Source organism: Pseudorasbora parva, chromosome 23, assembly GCF_024679245.1.
Source record: "Pseudorasbora parva isolate DD20220531a chromosome 23, ASM2467924v1, whole genome shotgun sequence".
Taxonomy (NCBI): Eukaryota; Metazoa; Chordata; class Actinopteri; order Cypriniformes; family Gobionidae; genus Pseudorasbora; species Pseudorasbora parva.
The window spans coordinates 5,771,563-5,795,057 of NC_090194.1; the positions used below are offsets into that span (position 1 = coordinate 5,771,563).

A 23,495-nucleotide genomic window follows, 5' to 3' on the forward strand; every position below is an offset into this window, starting at 1 on the left:
GCGGTTGAGAGCCAGACGGGAGTGTTTGTACAGTGTTCTCCGCTTCATAGACTCATTTGCTTTGGCCCTGTTCTGATTACACGCTCTTCACTCTTCATGTGTTTCTTCTACATATGCTGGGCTTTTTACATTTGAAGAACCAGCAACTTTCCAAGGTCAACTGCAGATAAATGCCTCTCGATTGTACATTTAGCAGAGCTTCTTTTGCCATGCCATCCATTGAGCTGAAATAAAATAGACAGATCGCTTGACAGTGACCGAAACTCTGTTTCTCTGAGTGTTCAGTGAGTGAAAAAATAAGATTATGCTAAACTTATTCTTGGCCTCTAACAAACCACACTGGTTAATACAACTTGTGAGTGATTTACTCGCATTGTAGAGGGTTGCTTGATTATATTTATATTTATATATATGTGTGTGTGTAATATATATATTACATTTTTATTAATTGTTATTCATAATATTCAATTTATTATATATTCAAATTGTAGGATTGATAGATCTTTCCATTTTCATTGTTGTTTTGTGGAGCCTAATTGTATTAAAACCTAGCTTTAATATTGTATGTGCATCTGAAATGGTGAAATTGATATTTGCGTAAAATCTCCTTATTTGAATGGCCTTCTGTATTTGGGATTAAAAGAGTACAATGATTGTGATTTATCTCTATCTTAATTACATTAGATAATCGTGACCGACCTGTGTCCCAGATTCTTGCTCTTTATGCCACTGTAGTGTTCCGTACAGTATGTAGCGTGTATCAATAAATATAATCTTCTCTCTACAGTGATTCTGAGTCCATTTGGACTGAACGGGACATTGACCGGCCAGTCCTTCAAGCTGTCTGACCCTCCGACACAGAAACTCATTGAAGAATGGAACCAGTTCTATCCCATCAGCCCAACCTCAAAGGAGAGCGCAGAGGACAAAATGGAGGACATCGACTGGGAGGACGACTCCCTGGCAGCAGTGGAAGTGCTTGTTGGTGGGTTGGACCAAAATATATTTGACTTAAAAGTCTGTTAGGTAAACTAATTGCATTGTGGGTAGTAATACATGTGTGTTCAAGTGTGCATTTATTAATTGTTAATTTGTGTTATTGCATGGGCTTTTTCTCCAGGTGGTGTGCGCATGGTGTATCCTTCATGCCTGGTGTTAGTCCCGCAGTCAGACATCCCTACTATAACACCTACAGGGTCGTCACACTGCACTGCTGTCTATTCAAACGGCCATCAAGTGCCTGCTTCAAACCGTGACCCTGCCATCTCTTCAGTGACCCTGACTCCTCCCACCTCACCCGAGGAAGCTCAGACAGGTGAACATGCCTCAACTTTGACTCAAACTTATACCTATCTAATTTCATGGGTAGCAAACCCATGAACTTTTTCTCTCAAACTTTTTGCCTTTTTCTTTCTTTCTGTAGTTCACTCTCACTCAGCACAGAAGTGGATGCGGTTGCCGATAGCAGTGGATGGATTCAGTGTTGACAGCACCAGTCACCATGGTGGCAAGATTCCACGCAGGATGGCTAGTCAGGTGGTCGAGAGTGTCTGGCAAGAATGCAATATCAACCGAGCTCAGAACAAGTAAGTGTGCTGAGACATCCTCAGATGAGCTCAGAGCAAATATTGCATTAGACAATCCCACACAGTCAAGATAAATCAAAGACAGAGCCAACAATGCACTGCTAAAACTGGTACAATACAATGCATATCTGAGTCACAGAATGTCTCATCATTTATTGTTTAATGAGGTGAAAAAGCAAGCCAAAAAAAAGCAAGCAAGTCATTGGTGCTAGGTGTTACTCAGGGAACTTTTCCCAACTTTTCTGTTTTCATTTTGAATTTGCACAGATGCGTAATATTTGTTTAATCCATTTTGGGAGCATTTTTTCTGTCCTCCAAACTGAAATGTAATTGTGTTGTCACATTTTTGATTCATTTTAAATTAATACAATTTCTTGGTTAGAATTTTCCAAAAAATGCATGTTCACTTTCTACCATTTCGCAATTGTTTTATTGTTGAAATTAACACTAAAAATTAAATATTAGTCTGCTACGTCTGTAATGGCAGTTTATGACTTTAATCCAAAAGGTCAATGTGTGTTAAGTAAAATGTTTTTTTTTCCCCCTGAGGCAATAATAGTGAAATATTCAAAAGCTTTTGTGTAGCCAAGACTTAATTGTATGTGTCTATGCAGAAATTGACTTTAAAAATAAAACCTTCCCTGGGAAATATTAATTTGAGTAAAACTAGCCTTGACACAATACCATGGATTTTGTGATTTAGCAAGCCATTCAGTTGATGCAGAGTTTGATTCCAGTCTTGTTTCATTGTCTCTCCACAGACGGAAATTTTCCGCCACAGCTTCCAACGGGACCAGCGACGAGGAGACGCTGATGAAAGTGGGCGCCTGGGACTTTGTTGACTCCACACAGAGATCAAGCTGCAACTGCTCAAGGTACAAACATGCAAACTCACTTAGCCTTGTACTCTCATAGGCTCTCGTTGTTTAACCATCCCACTCTTCTGCTGCCACTAATCGCTTTTCAGCTCTTATAGTGTCATATGTCATTCTTTAAAATGACAGGCATTATATTTGTCATGGAGTATTAAATAAGCTCTTTGTGAAAAGTAGAGTAACTGGCTTCTGAGTGATGGTGTTAAGCATTTCTTTAGACTCCAACCAAATGGTTGCATTTTGTGACTTTTTACTTTCTGATGCATTCATTTTGTTAGAGGGCGCCCTGATTGCATATGTAAGGCATCAAATGGCAAACAGTCGAAAGCTGTACAAACTTCTTGTTTGAGTTCAGAACAGGTTTACTCGCAGGCCGTTCTCGATCATGCGACACCGTTACTACACAGCGCAACTGGAGATCCAGTGAGAATGTGTTTGAATTTGCCACAGTATTAATGACATTGATCTAGTGATAAACATTCAAATTCTCTGCAAAATTATCTGTTATAAATAGGGTTGGTGACCATTCAGATTTTTACCGGTACCTGAAATTCAGGGATGTTCACCTCAATAACTGTAAATAAACTGTAAGTAATTTACAGAAGTTTTATTTACATTCTGCCAGAGCTGCCATGGTCACTGTCTGCCATGTTTTTTATGCTGTAATATTTACTAGTAAATTAATAGTAGGCTACTTAATTAATTTAATTCACCAGATTTCACATAAATTCTGTTAATATTTTCTGGTAATCAAATGTAGACATTAAACTTTAATTTAATATATATTTAAATTTAATTCAACTTTTTTTTCCAAACGAACTGCACAGCTGAGCTTTATACTGATAAAATTAAAACACAGAAGAAAAATTGTGACTATTACTTAAATTATTAGTTTTGATAATTTATTTGTATTGCATTAGTGTTAGTATTATTATTACATTGAGACATGACTAATTCTACTGTACAACAGTAATATATTTAAGTTAAAACCCAACTTTTGATGGGTTGCTGTGAAGACCTTTGCGATTTCTGATACGACGGTAGTTTTTCCTCAAATCAAATGGTAAAATGCTCATGAAGTAACTCTCAGAGCGGCTCTGGAGAGGACATTTATGCATTCATGTCCTCGTATCAGATGGAAACATGCGACCGTCACGCGATTCTGTGTGTGTCAGGTAAATTAAACCGCTCGTCTGCGGCATTGTCACACAGAGGCATGCAGGATTCGTGGTTTAATATTCACAGGCACTAGTCTATATTACCCGATGCATTTTCAGGCACCAAAATTTGGTACCGGTCGATTTAATGTCAATCGGTACTCTGTAGTACGGATGTAATTCGGTGGGTGCACTTAAAAGTACCAGTTCGGTAGTTCTGTACCCAACCCTAGTTATAAACCGTAGATATCAGATCAAACAGTGCTGATGTGAAAACCAGGAGAAACATGTTGCCATGAATGAACAAGTTATAGAAGGCTTTTCCAGTCCACAAATCACCAACATTCATTCATGGATTTAATGTAGTTATGCTAACTGTAACTATAGTATTGTGGCAGAAATAGTCAAATGTTTTTACATTAATTCATTACAGGGTTCGTACTAGGGTTGGGTGATGTCTACCAGATTGGCATCAGACGATGTCTACAGTGACGGCTCAACATCGTGATGTCTGTCAGCCATCGGCGATGGATGATGGCATCGTCTATCGGCCCAACCCTAGTTCGTACAACCTTTTAAGAGTAAAATTTAGTAATTTTATGGTTAAATTAACTTTACTTAAAAATCCCCCCAGCGCTACCCAATCAGATGCTGGTGCCACCATATGTAGAACTTTGTGGCACCAGTGCTTCTGCTCTCAAATGTTAGTCTGGAGACCTTTTAAGTCGTTTTGTTTTCCCCCTCTGATTTAGATAAGAAATTAACTTGCTTAGATGTTCTGTGTAGTCTATGTGTTTTGAATGTGTACGTGTATATAATGTATCGGGCTGTATCTAGTCTTGCAGATCTGTAAATTGCTGAATTACATCTAGGTCCCTCCACTTGCATGTTTTTGCATGTTTTTGGTTTGCTTGTATTGTATTTAGATTTGGTGGAAGTGATCTGGAAACTTATATTTCCATTTGGTTTGGTAGCATAAAGGCATGTTTACACTGGACGATTATTGCGCGCGTTTATCACCGACTTTAATGCCTTGTGACTAAACAAAGGCTGCCAATGTGAGTGTGCACACCGATGCTCAAAACACCAGGTGGAAAAGCAAAAAATAATGCCAAAGTGTTTTTTTTTTTTTTGGTTTGATGCATTGCGTTAACTTTTGGCACTTATGTTGGAGCTGCTGAAATTAAAGTAAAACACGACTTGTTGGCGCTCAAGCACAAACCGGCCTTGCCGGGCACACATTGGCGAAGAATATGGAACGAGGAAAGATGAATATAGAGCTGCAGGTCTCTTTGGTGTTTGAACTGGTGATCTGCTGCTTGAGATCTATGTTCTACTATGCGAGTGGTTTTGGCAAGCATGTGAATACTGGCTCTCTTCTTCTGTGTGACAAGCGACTGTCAGAAGCAAGTTGCACATTGCCACCTTGTGTAGTGGACTATTGCTGTTTTTCAAAAAGCACCATCTATTGTCTCGGTCACTTGGCGAATTACCAGGAAAAATCACGTGGGTATGAACACAGATGCATCAAAAAACCTGTGTGATTAAACGTGTGCGATAAACAGGGGTTCGTACGGTCATGAAAAACCTGGGAAAGTCATGGAATTTTAAAATGGCAATTTCCAGGCTTGGAAAAGTTTTGGAAAAACAAATAAACCATAAAGTTTTGGAAAAATCATGGAAATTTATTTCAAAATATGTATGTAATAAAAGATATGTTTATGTGATAATATTGGTTAAACTAACTTTGTAAACATACTCCGTTCCTTCGATCCACCCGACTGCGGCATTCCGTCAGATTTCCATTTGCAGTGTTGAGCATTACAACCAATCACACGGGTTTCTGTCGAGCATGATGGCCAATCAGAAGCGTTCAGATTAGTAATTGCTGAAACCAAGAGTTGTGTTCAGTATGTGCGCGCACTGTCTGAATTCTGACTGAAACTCGCGAATTCTCCCGTCATCATAAACAACAAGGCAGATTGGATGTAATTATTGTGATTATTGTGACCAGCTTCCGTGATTTTAACGGGAGTGTTTATGAGAGCATTCAAACTCGCGCTAGACCCAAGTTATGTTTAGACTCGCAATCGTTCACATTCTCTGCTTCCTTTATGTATAACGTTAGTTTATCCCGGTAAATATAATTTATTCATCTTGCTGGTAAGATCATATGAATTTTCTAATGCATAAAAAGCATTATTATAATTTGGAAATGGTTGAATGGTAAATTGGAAATGAGATGAATGGTAAATAGGAGGCAAATCCATGATGACGTTGATGTCGTGCGCCTTATTTGAGTTGTAGTTCAGTAATGGGGGGGAGAAGGATGCGAACAAAACCATTCATTCAGTTGTGGCACCGCTGCCGAATATCCAGAAGTTAAAGCCGGAGCAATAACAATCCTTGCTGGGGTTTGTTGGTGGCCATGAATTTGTGGCCCACCTCCCCAACAACAGGACATTTGGGAAAAGTTTGATTTTCCAGCTCGCTCCATTAGTGGTGAAGGAGTCGGCTGAAGCCCGATTTGGACGGTAATTGTTTCTCGTGGGGTCGGAGGTATTGCCATAATTTAAAGGGTTACTTCAGCGATTAGCATATGGCTTTGCATCAGTAGAAACCCTGGAGTATATTCGAATGATTGTGCTCCCCCCTCTCATATCCCCCTGAGACAAGAGATTTATGCATTTTATTTCTGGAAAAATTCCTCCAATGACGCAAATATCGTCAATTTGTCTCATCGGAGGAATTTTTGGCCAGAGGCTAAAGACTACAGCCAGCAGAGAGAGCCATTTCCACATCTTTTCAATTCCCGCGCATGGGGGACGGGATCTCACTCAGCACTCAGCTCGCAGCTGCAGGCATTCATTTAAACGGTGTGGCCGGCGGACAAAGTGAGTGTTTCAACTTCTCAAATTAATTCCTATGAAAGTTAAGCTTCCAAAGGCATGAACTGAAACCGCGCCAGACTGAACATGCGCTGTGAATCTATGCTGCGAGCGCGGTCGTGATTAGCCTTCCTCCGCTCTCATCACGAGAGCTCATTCAGCTCATCCATGACTGTCAATATGATCTTTATATCCTTTTTGACCAGTGCAGAGCACCGTACGGTTGCGCTTTGCTGTTATTTGGATGCATTTCTAAACTTTTGTTTCTTTAAAATGCTGGCAAGTATTAACAAGAGCAATGTATTTCATCACCGCTCAAAAATAAATAAATAAAAGCACGTAAACATTTTAATTGGACCGTTATTTATAGCAGCATTTATCATCACACCAAGCATATTGATTTACAGCATACAATTATGTTACGGACCATGTGAGCAGCGCATTCCCGATCACAAAACTCTCCTGTCCACCGTGGCGTGAATAAAATCACAATCTGATTGCATGAGTTTTAGGTTTTATCACTGAGGTGGCCTGCACATTTATTTCCATGTGTGAAACAGGCAAAGGGCGCATGACATACGTCACGACAAAATGTTAGCGATTGGTTATGGCAGATCCAGATTGGCTCAGGGCAGATCTAATAGTTTTGAACTTCAACAGAGTACCCGCCTTTGCGGATACAACCGCTTGTCAATGGAGAGTTGCCAGACTATATGAATTTTATTTAACACTTGGCATCATTACACTGTAAAAAAAAGTTACCTGACTGCCTTAAAATTTTGAGTTTATTGAAATGAATTTTTTTAGTTGATACAATGAAGGAAATTTGTTTAATAAATAGAAACTCAAAATATTATTGTGTCTGAACCAAATAAAAAAATGGATAAATCATGAAAATAGCACTATTTGGCATGTTTCACTGCGTCATCAGAAATAAAACACACACACTACCCAATATGCTTACAAAATATTTTAATAATATTTTAACAAAGGTTGTCGAATCTCAAAAAATGTTCATTGTATTAACTCAAAATTTTAATTTCAATGAACTAAAAATTTTAAGACAACCAGGTAACTTTTTTTCTAAAATTTTTTTTACAGTGTACAGAACTCAGCGTGTATTTGTTTCATAATTAAAGAGGGTGATCATTAAAGGAAGTGTATGTAAGACTGTGGCCAAAACTGGTACTGCAATCTCTTTCAAATGACTGCAGAGCAGTGTATCCCCCTCCCCCCGGATGCTGAATCACTACTGACTTCGTGATTGGTAGATAGGGGGAGGGCGGAGCTTCAGGCCCAAACATCAACATCAGTTGAGGGCTGTAACAACAACGAAGTTGTTGAAGTGTGCTAGGTGATTGTGTCTTGCTTCATGAAAGGGTACTTCAGCTTTTACATTTTTAATACATCATTTTGGATTATGAACTTTGTATTCCAAAAAAAACGTATTAGGCTGGTATCACTTATAAGAGTCTGCAGTTTTTTTCTATTGAACATTTACATTTATGCATTTATGTAATAATGTGTAAATGTGAACATAATTATGTAAATAGTAATTGTTCAAATGAATGCTGGTTACATGCTACAGAAAATGATTACTTGTTATAACTTGTGTTTACAGATAGACACTCGCTCACTCGCTAGCCAACTGTAGTTATAGTAATAGATGGATACTAATGTTGTCATGGCTTGCCATGACAGTACTTGAAAGAAACGGAGATTGAATTTCAATATCAAAGTAGTCCAATAATATTATCAGTGCTGTTGACATGCCTACTTCAGGTAGATACTGGTTTTATAATCAAGAAGCAGCAAGTACCAGAAAGAATGAGCCTAAATACTTTCTGTTGTGCGTTGTAAGTGGCTTAGTGCTGTGTGGTCTTGCTATTAGTTGGCTTCTCTTTCTCTACATTGAGTAGTTGTTCAGTTCAGGCCAAGAGAAGAACAGGCACTGTGGGACTGGTGTCATTTGCCAAATATGTTTTTTGGAAGAGACCCAGCATGAGAGGTATGATGAAAGTCGGAGTCCCCCCGTGAAGTGAAAATGACCATGCATCGAAGATACTTCTGCTTGTGTGTGTGTGTGTGTGTGTGGTAGGGGTGTAATGGTACACGTATTCATACCAAACCATTTTGGAACAGGGCTTTCGGTTGTTCACATTGGTTCCGAATGCAATCTTTAACAGTTAACAGTCAGCTTGTTTTAAGAGCAGGACACACTTCAATTCATGTCCCCACATATACATTAGTCCATTATATCATGAAATTCAAATGATAAATGTCGTTTTGACGCTCTTTAATGTGATGTGACTGATCACTGTATAGTCGCATCAGTTCGTGGCGGCACGGCACAAGTGAATGCTATCATCATCATCATCATCATCTCTTCCTAAAGAATAAACATTAATTAATATCTTTTAAGGTATGTTGAGGATACATTACAACTTATCGAAACATATATGTTTTGTAATCGCTCAATCTGTTTCAGCTGCGGAAAGACAATAAAATACCTTGTAAATAATGTCACATAGCACTTTTATTTATTTTTTGATATAATAACACAAGCTTCACATGAGGCAGTTTTTGGCAAAAAAAAAAGCTCAGACATCATTCAGCGTCCACAGATGTTAGTTCACTAGAGAAAAGAACTTTCTCTAATTATATGCACTATATGAGCCTGTGTTCATTATATTCTACTTAACCTGTTAGTGATGTCTTGTTTATTTAATGTAATGTTTAAATAAATCTGTCATGAAAATGACACTGTGTATAAATGATTATATTTCAACTTATGCGTGTTATTATATCAAAAAATAAATAACTGAATGTAGGCTAATAGTTTGGGCTCTGTTGTTAACCTTTAATATTATAGCAATGTGTAAGTAAGGGCTCCCTATCTAGTTTACAGCATTATCTTTAATAAACTTTTTGTTATAATTCAATTTAAGGACAGACATTTTTTTCTTTTTCTTCAGTAAACCACTAATTAAAATTATTAAAAAGCAATTTTGTAAAACTGCTGTACTGAACTCGTAACAGAGCGGGACTTTTAAACCGAGGTACGTACCGAACCTTCAGCATTGTGTACTGTTACACCCCAAGTGAGTAGCTGTTGTTGTTGGTGTGTGTGTGTGTGTGTGTGTGTGTGTGTGTGTGTGTGTGTGTGTGTGTGTGTGTGTGTATGTGTGTATGTGGAATTGTTTGAGTTTGAGGATAGGAGGGTATAACTTTACCTTTGACTCCCTTGTGGTCTGGTCGGTTTTTGCTGTTAAGTTTGGTTATGCAGGTAAATGTTTCTCTCAAACTAGTAATCTTTTTGTCCACCTTCAAAAATTGTAACACTGTCCATCAGCGACACACTAGCAGGTAAAGTTACAGCAGGAGTTTGCATCTCTTGCCTCCCCTGCCTGCGCCAGTTCAGTTTTAACAGACCCTCTTAAGTGTGCAGTGATTTTTGTGGGGGTTAGTCAAGTAAGAGCAGGCAATGCCTCCATCGCTCTATGATTGGTTATGATTGGATATGATTGGTTTGTGCTATAAATTCTGCCTCTTGTTTGTGTGCATGTTCGCAAATCACGCAAATCAATGTTTAACCAGGAATATGTGACAATATTATGTGCAACTGGGATATGAATTTACATTTGATTACATTTGATTTGAGATGTATACTGTTTGGACTTTGTCTACTCCACCGCTGCGTGTCACTGATATATGGGAAGTCTTTTATGCTGTTAAACTGTGAATTATTTCTGTGATGCCAAAGCGGTGTCAAATGCTCCTTTATATGGGTGTAACAATACATCGATGCCAAGCATTAAAAATTGATACCTGTAGTATAGGCTATTTATATATTTAAGAGGCACATTTGTTTGAACACACTACACATTTATACAGGTTTTCAGTCTGTATTAAAGTATTATAAAGACTCTTAAGACAGTGTTGAATCTTCACAAAAGTCAAAATCATTTGCTCGTGTTTAAATCAGCGCACAGTCATCTCAAACAGAGCACAAATAGGCCGATGAATTGAGTCGTCTTTTATTTTAATTTTTTGTGCTTCAGTAGATAAAGGTGTATCTTTTTGCATATAAGGCGAATAGAGCACTATGAGTCATTCTTCACACTGAAATTTAAATCTGTTAAAGGAAAATGCTCAATAAACTTCTGCATGAGCGCTTGACTGTATTGCTTCAAGCACTTCATTCTGCACACAGGATGCGCATAAGTGCTTTGTGCCACTCTGTACTGGAGCCTTTCCTATTATAATACTTTTGGATAATGAAAGAATATGTATGTATTTTTAATTTTATAGTATTTATATATACATTTTTTTTTTTTTTGCCATTACAGATTTTAGCACAGAAGCCTAAAATACTTTCTTGACTGTTGTCATGTCATAAGCTGTCATTAGATTACTGTGTGAATTAGGGATGTTAATTTTCCCGACTGACAACCGCTGCTCATTATCCGATTATTAGCTGTTAACTGATAAGATTATAATTATGAATTGGCATTAAATAAAAATTCAATTTACGAATGTCTGTGAGCCATTAAAAAGAGTCTTTTTTTCACAAGTTTATTTTCACATGCCAACAGCAACATACAGAACAGCTCAACAACAACTTGGATTCAATCATTATCAAATTGTTACGCACCTGCAATGTTTCTGACAAAAGAGAAAAATGGAAAAAATAAATATGAATAAATAAAAGGCATTAAATAAATGGCCCACACTAAATATTTTTCACTTAAATAATTACCAAATTAAGATGACAAAATTAAAATACACTGGATCCATTTGAAGCTTTGAAGAACTGTAATAGTTTTTTCCATCAAAATAAAATAGCAGGCCTCAATCCACACCTTGTATGTTTTTTTTAAAGTAACATGTCTAAGTGATGTGGGGTTAGTCTGGAGCGCAGCCTGTTGACAGTTAGACCCGCGGGAGAAAACACTCTCTCAAGCCTTGTTTATACTGACTGCGTGCGCCTTCTCCGTTTGGGGAGTTGAACCGATGTGCTGTTCTTTGAAACGATGGAGGGCAATTTAAAGTAATTGTTCTATAAACCATCAGGTAATAGCAGGGAAAAGAACATGTGTGACAATGTTTGCTTTAGTAAACTTGATCCTTTAGATGTGTCCCGAGAATACAGAGATTACTCCTTGCTAGAATGACCAGCATTGGGAAACGCCTCTCATTTTCTTTCCACCAGTCTGGAGCTTGTACTACTGCTGTATATTAATACAGTGTAGGATATTTTGCAAGTAACTTCGTCACCCTTTCTGTTGAAACGGTCTCACACAGTAGGTCTCACACTTTTCAATTGCTTTATTTTGCGGAATATGTCTGTGTAGGTGCGCGTGGTTGCATGTGTTTCGACGTGCCCTGCGAGTTATATTTTTCTTTAACCATGCACCAAAAAACAAACAAAAAAAACCTTTAAACCGTTTAACTGCTAGTTTTAATCGGTCAAAATTCTTACTTTCGGTTAACGGTTTAACGGTGTAACGGTCAATATGAGCATCCCTAGTTTGTGAAAAATGGGCACATAATCATAATATCGAAATATGAATCGTATCGTAATCGTATCGCAGAAGTTTTTGAGGTATAAGAAAATATTGTATCGAATCGTGATGAACCCTCCGATTGACACCCCTAATACTTCAGAAATCGTTCTAATATGCTGATTTGGTGCTTAAGAACATTCCTTATTGTAACCAGTGTTGCATGTTGCAAACTGTTTTTGCTAAAGTTAATTTATAATGGAAAAATGTTGTAACAACATGAATGTCTCCCTGTCACTTTTGATAAATTTAAAGCATTCTTGTTAAAAAAAAAGATGATTTATTTATTTATTTACTCGAAACTCAACATCTTCGTTCCCACCTCAAAGTTACCCTGTGGTTTGTGGTTCTTTCTTTACAAATGTGGGCTAAATTAAGTTCCTTGACCACCAGGCACCCCCACCTCCCAACTCCTCACACGGCACACAAACTACACACCCTAGCCTCTCTCTCAAATACTAACGTGCATACATATACCATACTGTTAGATATCTGAAACAAACTGAAGTTTCCTGGCTTTGTAACGCAAGTGGTTTTTATGGAAGTGTTGAATTTTTAAGGGAGGGATAAAAGCCTACAGGCTTGTGTGTTGAGATTCTGTGGAGGTTGAGATGGTGACTGCCTCCGAAGAACAACATTATAAACGAGACACTGTAAAAGGGATCCCACAGGGAAACTCTGGCAGCTGCGGGGCTTTACATATCTCTGAGAAAGTGTGGACACGCGTTATCAGGTCAGACAGACTCTGATAGGAGTGGAGTGCTTGTTGTTAAAAGGGTGGTTTCTTAAACCTGTCTTTGGACTCGACAAGCAGAGAATCTTTATTTGGAGGTGTTTTTTCAAGGATCCAATAATAGTTTGAAAATTTTAAATAATGAGCTAATTAAGAATCTGTTACATTTCTCTGTTGCGAGTCTCTAAGGCCTATTAAACTTGAAAAGAAATGTTATGAACTCTGTGAAAAGAAATGAATAATAAAAAAATAGATTTCTGGTAATAGGCTTTCTTATTAATGATGTCATCAGTTCATAATTCATGTCCCTGTTGAATTAAAATATTTCTTTCTCTTATCAGGCACAAAACATTGAAGCAGAGAGCAGGCAGCACGCCTGGTCAGCCGCCCACTGCTGGTCAGATGCAACAGCCGCCCATCAAGCACAAAGCCGGGGAGAAGCCCGAAAAGGGAGACAAGCAGCAGAAACGCCCGCAGACGCCCTTCCACCACCGCAACTCAGTCTGCGAAGATGTTTCCATGGAAACTGACGCTTCTGCAGGCCAGCGCTTAGCTCTTCGAGGTCAAGAGGGTGGCCGATTTCCTGGGCTCCGGCAATCTGACGTGAACACTGGCTCGAAACCTCCACAACTACACAGCGGGGGCGGAGCTACCGTAGGCAACAGTGGCCCGACGGAGATGGTCGGCTCCCCTCAGCCACCACCGCTGAGCCCTCACCCCTGCGAACGTGGCGAGGAAGCCTCAGACACCATTAAAAACCCCTCCACCCCACACAGCCAACATTTTTACCCTCCTTCTGCAGAGCCATGCCTCCTGCCCCAAAAGGGCCCAGATGACGCACGTTTGGATCACACAACCCTCACACAACCTTTCCCCCCTGCGTACTCGGAGCCTTTGGAGCCTACCCCATATATCAGTGCAGCAGTAAACCTGGATGACGACGGGAGTCATGCGCCGTGGAGGTTCTTCAACCTGCCACGTAGGAAAGATGCAGAGTTCCCCACACCATCACTACCGGGAGACAAACTCAGAGAAGAGGCTTCACTCGGAGCTGAAGGGATTATGTCTGCTACTGAGTGAGTATCAGGTTCTTTACAAGCACCACAAAGAATTTCATGCACTTATTTGAAGGTAAATATCATTCTGAGCTACTGGGATCACCAAGTGAAAGAAACAAAAAAAAACAATTCTCAAACACTTCTGTCTTTAATAGGTAGGACAAACATGCAGCTCTCCCTCTTCACTGACTCTTTGAATTAAATAGGCAATACTTTATGTAAATGACCTATGTTATGATTGGCTAAGATGTTTAGCTTACAGGGACAGTGACATGACGTGAAGGCCAAGTATGGTAACCCATAATTGGAATTTGTGATTTTTGGCTGTATGGCTGCACATTTTCAAAAGACGTTTTGTTTACATTCTCTTTTGAAACCTCCCTGAAATCTTAAACAATCCAGTGAACTGAAAGTACATATCTTTAGGATTTAGAGCTCTCCGTAACCTGTAAACAGCCAGGAGGATTGTATTGTGCATTTGTGTTGTGTAATAATGGCTTAAGTAAATGTGTTCCTAATGTGCGAGCGGGACCACCCTGTGGACCCCTTAATCCCCTGCGCTCACGGCCCTTTTATTTAGCTTGTTAGCGAGAGCCCCCCCAATACCGAACCCCAAGTGTTCCCGTCTGTTTGTGCAGTATGTGTTTTGAAATGGCTGTGATGTAGCCTCGCACACCCCCACCTCTTCACACTCGCGCACATGCACTCTCGTTCTGTGTAGAATGTTCTTTCTCTGAGTGCACACACCATGTTAATCTCTTGCGATGCGCCCTTTTGACATCATACTTCACTAATGTGCAGGCCCAGCACTGTTGTGAACTAAGAGATTATGTGTCCATCTCACACGTGCATACAAACACTCAGGGGTTTAAGTAGGGATTTACAGTAGAAATGAGCAAGTTTAGAATTTTAAACACCAGCTTTTGGACCTAAAGGACACGTACATGTTCAAGACAGAGAGAGAAATTAGGGGACTGCTTTTCTACACACTCTGTAAAATTAAGGGACTGTTGCTGAAAATATTATGCACAGTACTGTTCAAAAGTTTGATGTTGGGAAGATTAAATTTTTTTTTTTTTGCATTTTCTGCTCACCATTTATTTTATAAATAGTAGTAAAAACAGTAACATTGTAATATATACTTTTTTGCATTTTAGTTTATTTGAATGTGTCATTTATTCCTTTGATGGCAAAGCTACATTTTCAGCATCATTACTCCAGTCTTCAGTCACATGGTCCTTCAGAAATCATTTTAATATGCTGATTTGGTGATAAAAATAGCATCTTATTTTATTATCAAGAACAAGGTTGTTTTTTTGAAGATTCTTTAATGAATAAAAGTTAAAAAGAACGGCTTTCATTTGAAATAGAAATGTAATGTGTTCTTGCTGAATAAAAGTTTTTTGTTTTTTTTAAACGCACATTTCTGACCCCAAACTATCTCATAGAGGTTTAAAAAAAGAAAGAAAAATGTATGACTGATTTTGACCTTTTTTTGTTTGTTGTTCAAACAATATCTTCATGTCAAGTGCAGTAATAAGCTAGACTTAAGCTAGTAGACTAGGTTTAGGTCAAAAGCCACAAGAATGCAGACAGGATATGTGTGAAATAAACCTTCACAACTTACTTTGTTTGCGTTTCTCTCTCTCTCTATGGAACAGTTGAAGTTAAAATAAATTAAGGATGAAATTTGAATGCGTTCAGGTACACCATATGCATGCACCTACCCTCTAAACTTCCTGGAAAGGCACCAAGGGAACTTCGGCTGGCTTTGCTTGTGGCTATCTTGATATTAAAGCACAGATATTTGACACCGGTGCCAGTGCTGTTTGATGACAGTCTCCAACTAAGCCGTGACATGTTTACTTGTGTGAGCAATATCTCTTGAAGTGTACGTTTTTTCTGCTTCTCCAGAAATTTAAATCAACATAAGGTTAAAGTTGTCATTGTTTTACTGCAGTTTTCTCTGTATTTGAATTCTATGTATTTTCTATTTATTCCGTCCTTCGGATGAGACGTTAAACCGGGGTCCTGACTCTCTATGGACATTAAAAATCCCAGGATGTCCTTCGGAAAAAGAGTAGGGGCATCCTGGGTAGGGGCAACCCCGGCATCCTGGCCAAATTTGCCCATTGGCCCCTGTCCATCATGGCCTCCTAATCATCCCCATATAATGATTGGCTTCATCTCTCGGTCTCCTCTCCACATTCAGCGGGTGTGTGGTGGGCGTTCTGGCTGCCGTCGCATCATCCAAGTGGATGCTGCACATTGGTGGTGGTTTGAGGAGATTCCCCCTTTCAATGTAAAGTGCTTTATAAATGTAACAAATGATTATTTATTATTATTATTTGTGGTAATATGCATGGTGATCAAAATGTTTGTACCTAACCTATACTGTTAGCAGAAAGCACATCCATCACTTTGGCTGTTACTTTGTATCCAAAAAATTAAACATTTGGTTTTTCGTATAATCCATAATGTCACATCTATTAACATGAGATGCCGTTTGTTGAATCTGTTGAAGGAGGAACATTCGTTGGTCGCAATGATATTTGGCTCAGTGTGGGAATGTTTGGACACGTTTGTGTGAATAATGTTAGTGTAGTACTATGAACTTTTCCTCTAAACCGTTATGGATGAGAGATACTAAAAGCAGTGACTTTATGGCCCTCATAAATTCACGAAGCAGCAATGTTATGGCAAAATAATGTATACACATCACTCAGATGTTGTATTCCTGAAAGAATGCTTTTTGATAGAATTAAGTTTTTTTTTAAAGTATCTCTTAATCCCTCACTAGAAATTAAATGGTTGTTTGGAAAAATGTTTTAGTGTGGATGTTTCACACACCAACATTTCTAGGTGTATGTGAACATTATAAAAGTGGTTTGCATCTGTATTGTGACACTGAAATGTTTGCCTGGAGTTGCCTAAGATCAAAAAAGAGGCTGTGCTGTGGTTTAGAGAGCTGTCTCTAGGGCCATCCTTAAAAATATTTTGGTTTGCAGTAACAGTAAAAAAATTTAAAAAAAGGGTCGGTAGGTAGGTCTATATTTTTTTTTTTCAAATTTTAATACAAAAAAAAATGTACATTTTTGGTGATGGTGATTACGTAATGAATTTAAACATATCGTGACATCACTGACTGGGTCTTCAAGCCGTGCCTTCGGGCATGTAGGCTAATTGCAGGCTATATAGACCACAAACAAATTGAAATATTTGTCAAAAACATGTTTATTGCATAAATTTCAGGTGCATTCTTTAAGAAAAGGGTCCAACCACCAGCTAGCTGTCATTGACTCAAAGCTGTCAACCCTCCCTTTTTTTCCGGGTTTCTCACGTATTTTAGCTCTTTTCCCGCTGTCTTCCCGTTTTAGTATTTTCCCGTGATATGTTTCTTATTTTTATGCTCGATTGTGTTAACTCAGAACACGCAACTATCTGTGTCTCTGAAGTGGCTTGCACTTCTTGCCAGACCAACGCATCTGGTGATATAGAGTAGTGCATTTGAATATTAAAAATCAAAAAGTTGTTTTTATGAATTCAATTAATTAAGTAGCTATAACCAGCTATTCAATCAAGAGCAGTGAGTGAGTCCTTATCTTTTGTTTGACAGACAGCAGTAAAGGCTACTGCCCCTTTAAGACCTAATACAGAGATATGCATCGTCTTTCTCAACTGTATAAAGTTCTCTTAAGGGATATAGACTGTCTGATGGATACTCATCAAGATCGACATGTTGACATACTTTTTGTGTGAGTTTATCTGATCAAACGCAAGACTTGAAAGAACTCAATATTTGCGCGCTGTGAGACGTGCGCGCGCTGCGCACAGAGACGGATCTTCTCTTACTGCAGAGGGTTATCATTCGCGTCTACTGGCGAATATACTGAGTGATGATGCCGAAAATGACTGGTCATACATTTGCACTTTGAGATTCTTCGGAATGAAAAGTGCATTATAAATAAAATCTATTATTATTATTATTATTATTATTATTATTATTATTATTATTATTATTATTATTATTATTATTATACGGCAGCACTCGCATGCATTGAACACAGTTTACAAAGATAGACCGTTTTGCCCATGTTTTCTTTTATTATCGCTGTTGTAGTGCACGTGTATCCATCGACAGAACCATACATAAAGCATTATTTTTCAAGTTACAACCAGTGCCGCCGCTCCCACCATGCGCTGGGGTCGAGCAGAACACGCTACCCATAGCAACGCGTTATGACAACGACATTTCAGACTGACAGAGACAAGATAAACGGCTTTTCCGCCATTTGTTACTGTTTTGTACACGTTGTTATATTAATTATAATTCAAAATCTGTTTTATTCGCCACAATATAGTAATGATAAATGTTGAGAGCGGCACTTTTGATTCATTTTCAAAAAGGGCAGGGGCTCAAACTAAGCCCTCCCTTCTGCAGTGCACTTGCCTGGTGTGTGTAACGTGTCCATGGTCCTGACTCCTGTCACACAATGCGGCGAATTCTCCGACAGGGCTTTAACAGTCTAACGTTACAGTGAATGAGAGAATGAGCCGAGCCGAAACGAACGCACGTGCAGGCCATAGTGTGACATCCGTTAACCATAGTGTAAACATAGATGACGTCACGGGTTTTTCTATAAACGAAAGAACGTAGCCTTCGTTTGCATGGCCCAGGCAATTTATACATTTATAATACTTACTCAAATATAATTCATATTATTTTATTACTGTTGTATTAGTTGTTTAAAAAGTAAAAAAAGAAATTGGTCGGTCTTAAAGCCAATTTACAACCGGCAAGTCGGTCGGACTAAAAGGAAATAAAAATAAAAAATTGAGTCGGCCCTAAATTGACAGGGTCGGTCGGGTTACGGCAAACAAGAATATTTTTAAGGATGGCCTAGTGGCCACAGTGAGATGTAATGGTATGCAGTGCAATCCCAGGATGCACTTGGCTGGTGTCCTCTTGTGTCCATTCTGTGGTTGGTACATACCATTCAACAAACAGAGGGAAAACACACATTTTTTTTTTTTTACATAACACACACACACACAAACAGAGCCTTCAGATGCTTGGGTGTGTCATGAATTAGAAATTGATAGAACTTCCTTGTTTTGTTTTTTCCCCTTTCAGAGTTGAATCATTTCTGGCCACCTGGACATAAAAATAGGGCTGTTGTGAGGTTTTACTTTTGTGACAAAAAACCTTTTTTTTTTACTTTTGTTTTTACTTTTTCACATGCTTTTGTGACAAAAAAAATAAATAGATGCACAAATTGTAAAATGTGTAGGTCATAAAAAGTGTTAAATATCTTAAATGGTGTAACCAAAAGTTTTTTTTTAATTACCATTTTAAGAGAAAACAGGAATTGTGATCTGACTAAATGTGATTTATTGTTGATAATTTAATTAAATAAATGTGACCGCTGCAGGTTCAAAGTCAAAATGCTGCAAAATGAAAGCAACGAGACCACGCCCCCTTTTTTGCGTGTTCTTGTGGGCGGAGGGTTAGTCAACAAACGGTTCTAGTGACGTCATTACATCCCTGCACTTCCTGCTGTTGTCCAAACCGGCCGTTCGCTGTAGGCTTTGAAAGGGAACTTCTGTTAAATAAAATATCTCGCTTGGCATTGAACTTTGAGCTTTATAATTTTGCAGGTATTATTTATGCTCTAACAGCAACATTACACACTAACTAAAGTTTGAAAGATGGAATCGCAAAGAACGGGACCTTTAATACCGCGTGTTTATGTCAAGCGATTGGCTATAATTTACTGTTGATACATTATGTCAATGTTTACTTTATGGTGTTTGTATTGTAGCATATTTTAGATGGTTTTAAGAGTGTGTATTTTATGTCCCTCATATGTCCTCATATGCAGCTTGAAGCAGTAAATATTTTTCAACATAAGAGTCCTGGTGTTTTGGGCTTTTTTAATTAAGTCCCATAATCTTGATCCCTCTTGATAAGGAGGGGAAACTCTACGCGATCACAGGAGTCTCTCCACATCTCCTCAGGACAAACAAATTATCCTCACTAGACGTCACTTTGTCTTGTTTTGCGTTTTTATCCCCGTAACGCATTCATTAATACGCATCGGACTCAGTGTGCAAGAAAAACCGCATGCGAAAATATCGGACTCAGTATTTTGATATCAGTTTCTGAGTTTATTTAATGTTTCTATAACTGAATCAATAAAAATAGAATGTTTGAGAGTTTCTGAGGTCATTTATAATGCTTTTAGTAATGCGTCGTGTTGGTCTTAAATTTCACTCATAATGGTCTTAAAAGGTCTTAAAAAGGTCTTAAATTTAACTTACTGAAACCTGCAAGAACCCTGTTAAGGATTTTTTTAAATAAAATTTAATTGAGCCCAATAAAGTTTTTTTTTCTTCATATTTTGGGTATTATGTTATGAGTATTCTTTTCATTGAAAAATAATCACATTTAATACCTAATATTGATTGGTTCTGGCAGTATATCGGTGTATATACCATGCAGTGTTGCACTATTTTAGGCATGGTTTGACCTATTTCTCTTTTTGTTTTGCCCAGGTCAATGGTTGCCTCCAAAAGGCCGCTCAAGGTCTCAGATGAACGACTCCAAACGTACCTGCAGCGACAGAACCAGCACTTGGCTGCGGCCATCACAAGTGGCGACCATGAGCCTGAAGTCGACCCCTACGCCTTTGTTGACGGAGATGTTAAGTTTACCTTCTCGGATAAGAAAGACAAAGCAGGGGGAGATAGAGAACCAGGGAAGAAACACAAGGTGAGCGATACTTTTTGCTGGAGATATAATCCCATACTGCACTAGTCTTAAGGCTACACTAACATTCAAAATTTGGGGGTTTGGTGTTATTTTGGTTTTGAAAGACATATTTTATTCTGTAATTAGACTGCAAGGCTGCTTTCATTTTAATAAAAAAAAAATACATAATGGGTTTCATAATACAATTTAAAATACGTTTTCTATTTTAATGTAATTTAAAACATGATTCTACAGAAATCATTCTAATATTCCAACATAATAAAAACATTTATCAATGTTGAAAACAGTTGAGATGCTTAATATATTTTTTGAGAAATCTTTGAATATAAGGTTCAAATGTACAGCAATTATTTCAAAATAAAAATCTTTTGTAACATTATAAATGTCTTTACTCTTTTATTTGATGATTTGAATGCATCCATATGGAATAAAGGTCTGACTGAAGTAAAGTTGCTTTTCTCTTTTCAAAAGGTAGTTTCAGTTTCACTTGGAAATATGCGACGTTGCGGAAGTAAAATAGTTGTAAATCCTGTTTCACATGGACTTTTGTTTCCTGTGAAAAGGAATTTTAGATACTGCAGATTGTCCGTTGGCAGTGTAGTGTGTAATATGCTGGCATCATGTCTACTGTCTCCAGCTCATGGGAGATTCCCATCTGAGATCTGAATCTGACACCCTCAAATGTGGAGGAGAGAGCATGAATAGAGGGGGCGAAGACAGTCTCTCCCATTCCTGGTGGATATTCACACATACTTTAAGCGGCTTTTTGTTGCAGCTGCAGAGGCTGAACAAAAATCAGCTTTGTCCTTCTGTACTCTGTTACTCTTTCGTTGTGCAAGAGCTTTTTTGGTACCTACTCTCAGAATTACACGTCATTTGTGTGTCTTGGTAACTTTATAGATTTTTTTTTTTTTTTTTTTTTTTGCAGTCACATGAGAGGTTTAAGTAATTTGGGCCATATGGTACAGCAACCTCATTGCTTATAGCACACGCGTATTTGTTTCTATGCTACGAATAAACATACACACAGTGGCATTCATTTGTTGTAAAATACATAGTCTATATAGAAAATTGGCTCCTTAACTCTTGTACTCCACCCTAGGGTTCTTCTATCGATTACGGGGCGGAGTGATTTGCATGTACAGGCGTTTATTACGGAGTTGGTCATTAGGTTGTGAAGTGTGTGTACGGAGGAACAGATTACACTCTTTATGCAGAGCGACGGCCTGCAGTGTAATGAAATTATGCACAGCGTAATGAATCTCCGCATAGCGTGTGGCTTGCATTGGCTCTGGGATGTGCAAGTTGCATGAGGGGCAGGTTAAGGGTCTGGGGTGGGTTTCTAAGGCTCTGAGGGGAAAGCTGCATTCCCATTAGCCTGTGCTGTTATCTTATTTTACAATGTTATTTATTATGCTGTGCGTGGAAGATATAATTTGGTGGCAAAGTATAAATATGCTTCCTACTCCCTCCCTCTCTTTGGTTGCTTAGCTGTCATTACTTTACTATTCTTTTAGTGTCACTTTTTCTGATTGGTTGCTTTCTTTTCTGTGATTAACAAGTCATGCACTCTGGACTGTTTTAATCTTAATGTTTTGTGAAAGTTAATCAGTGCGTGCTTGATTCTTAAATAGAGGATTTTTAACGTAAAGTGAAAAAATGGTAGCAGCATCTACTTAATCTATCTATTTAACATCTATCTATTTAACAAACTTCACCTATTCAACCTAAATACATTAATTTATGCCATCAAAACTTTTTTGGGGTAATTTGAGTAGAAATAGCTCTTTACGGTAACAATTACGGGTTTTGTATTTCTTTTGTATTTTCCTCAACTCGCTTGTCACTGATATGTGTCAAAGTACATTTTGAACACTGCATATCTAATCTAACATAACCTTTGTTTATGTGTGGCTTATTTATACATTTTTAAAAAACATTTCCTATTTTATTTTGCTCTCTCACAGGGAGAAGATGGCAATGCTGCTCTATCAGATGGTAAGGATTGTCTTGTTACACTCCAGTGACTCTCTCATGAACCCTTCTCAAACCCTGAGTCCATTTATTTTATTTGAAATAGTTTCCCTGTTGACAGCCTGGGTCGGTTTAGTGTATTGTTGCCCATAAAGGTTAAATGTGTTCGCTTAGTGAGGGAAAGGGCTTGTCCTGATGTGGTGTCAAGCCCAGGCTGTGGTTACGCTAGATAAACCTGGGGAACAGGAGTGTGTTAAGCTCTTTCTCTTCCTCTCTCGCTCAGATGCTCAGCGGGCTGCGGCCCATAACCGGGCTGCTTCCACCAGCCTCATACATGATTCAGACCTGGCAGTCTCCATCAAAGACCTGGACAACCTCTTCAACTCAGATGAGGATGAACAAACGGTCAATATCAAGCTTTATTTCCTTTATTTGTTTTTCGTTTATTTATTGTCTCCCCTGAGTGGCTTTGCATCACTGTGAATTTTTATCACAATCTTAATCATACATATTGTATACACTGATCAGGCATAACATTATGACCACTGACAGGTGAAGTGAATAACACTGATCTCTCTTCATCAAGGCACCTGTTAGTAGGTGGGATATATTAGGTGGCAAGTGAACATTTTGTCCTTAAAGTTGAAAAATGGGCAAACCTAAGGATTTGAGCGAGTTTGACAAAGGCCAAATTGTGATGGCTAGACAACTGGGTCAGAGCATCTCCAAAACTGCAGCTGTTGTGGAGTGTTCCCAGTCTACAGTGGTCAGTATCTATCAAAAGTGCTCCAAGGAAGAAACAGCGGTGAACCGGCGACAAGGTCATAGGCCAAGGCTCATTGATGCACGCGGGGAGCGAAAGCTGGCCTGTGTGGTCTGATCAAACAG

The 23,495-nt window shown here is 38.5% G+C and overlaps 1 protein-coding gene across 1 annotated transcript in view; it reads left to right on the forward strand.

Annotated features, from left to right (window-relative positions):
• The window catches only part of med13a (mediator complex subunit 13a), a 92,213-nt gene that overhangs the window by 47,125 nt on the left and 21,593 nt on the right, over positions 1–23,495 (forward strand). The window contains exons 5-12 of the mRNA XM_067433945.1: positions 788–985; positions 1,121–1,315; positions 1,424–1,586; positions 2,348–2,461; positions 13,145–13,879; positions 20,417–20,633; positions 22,601–22,631; positions 22,891–23,012. Coding sequence (XP_067290046.1) covers positions 788–985; positions 1,121–1,315; positions 1,424–1,586; positions 2,348–2,461; positions 13,145–13,879; positions 20,417–20,633; positions 22,601–22,631; positions 22,891–23,012 — 1,775 coding nt within the window. The remainder of the gene's footprint in view (positions 1–787; positions 986–1,120; positions 1,316–1,423; positions 1,587–2,347; positions 2,462–13,144; positions 13,880–20,416; positions 20,634–22,600; positions 22,632–22,890; positions 23,013–23,495) is intronic.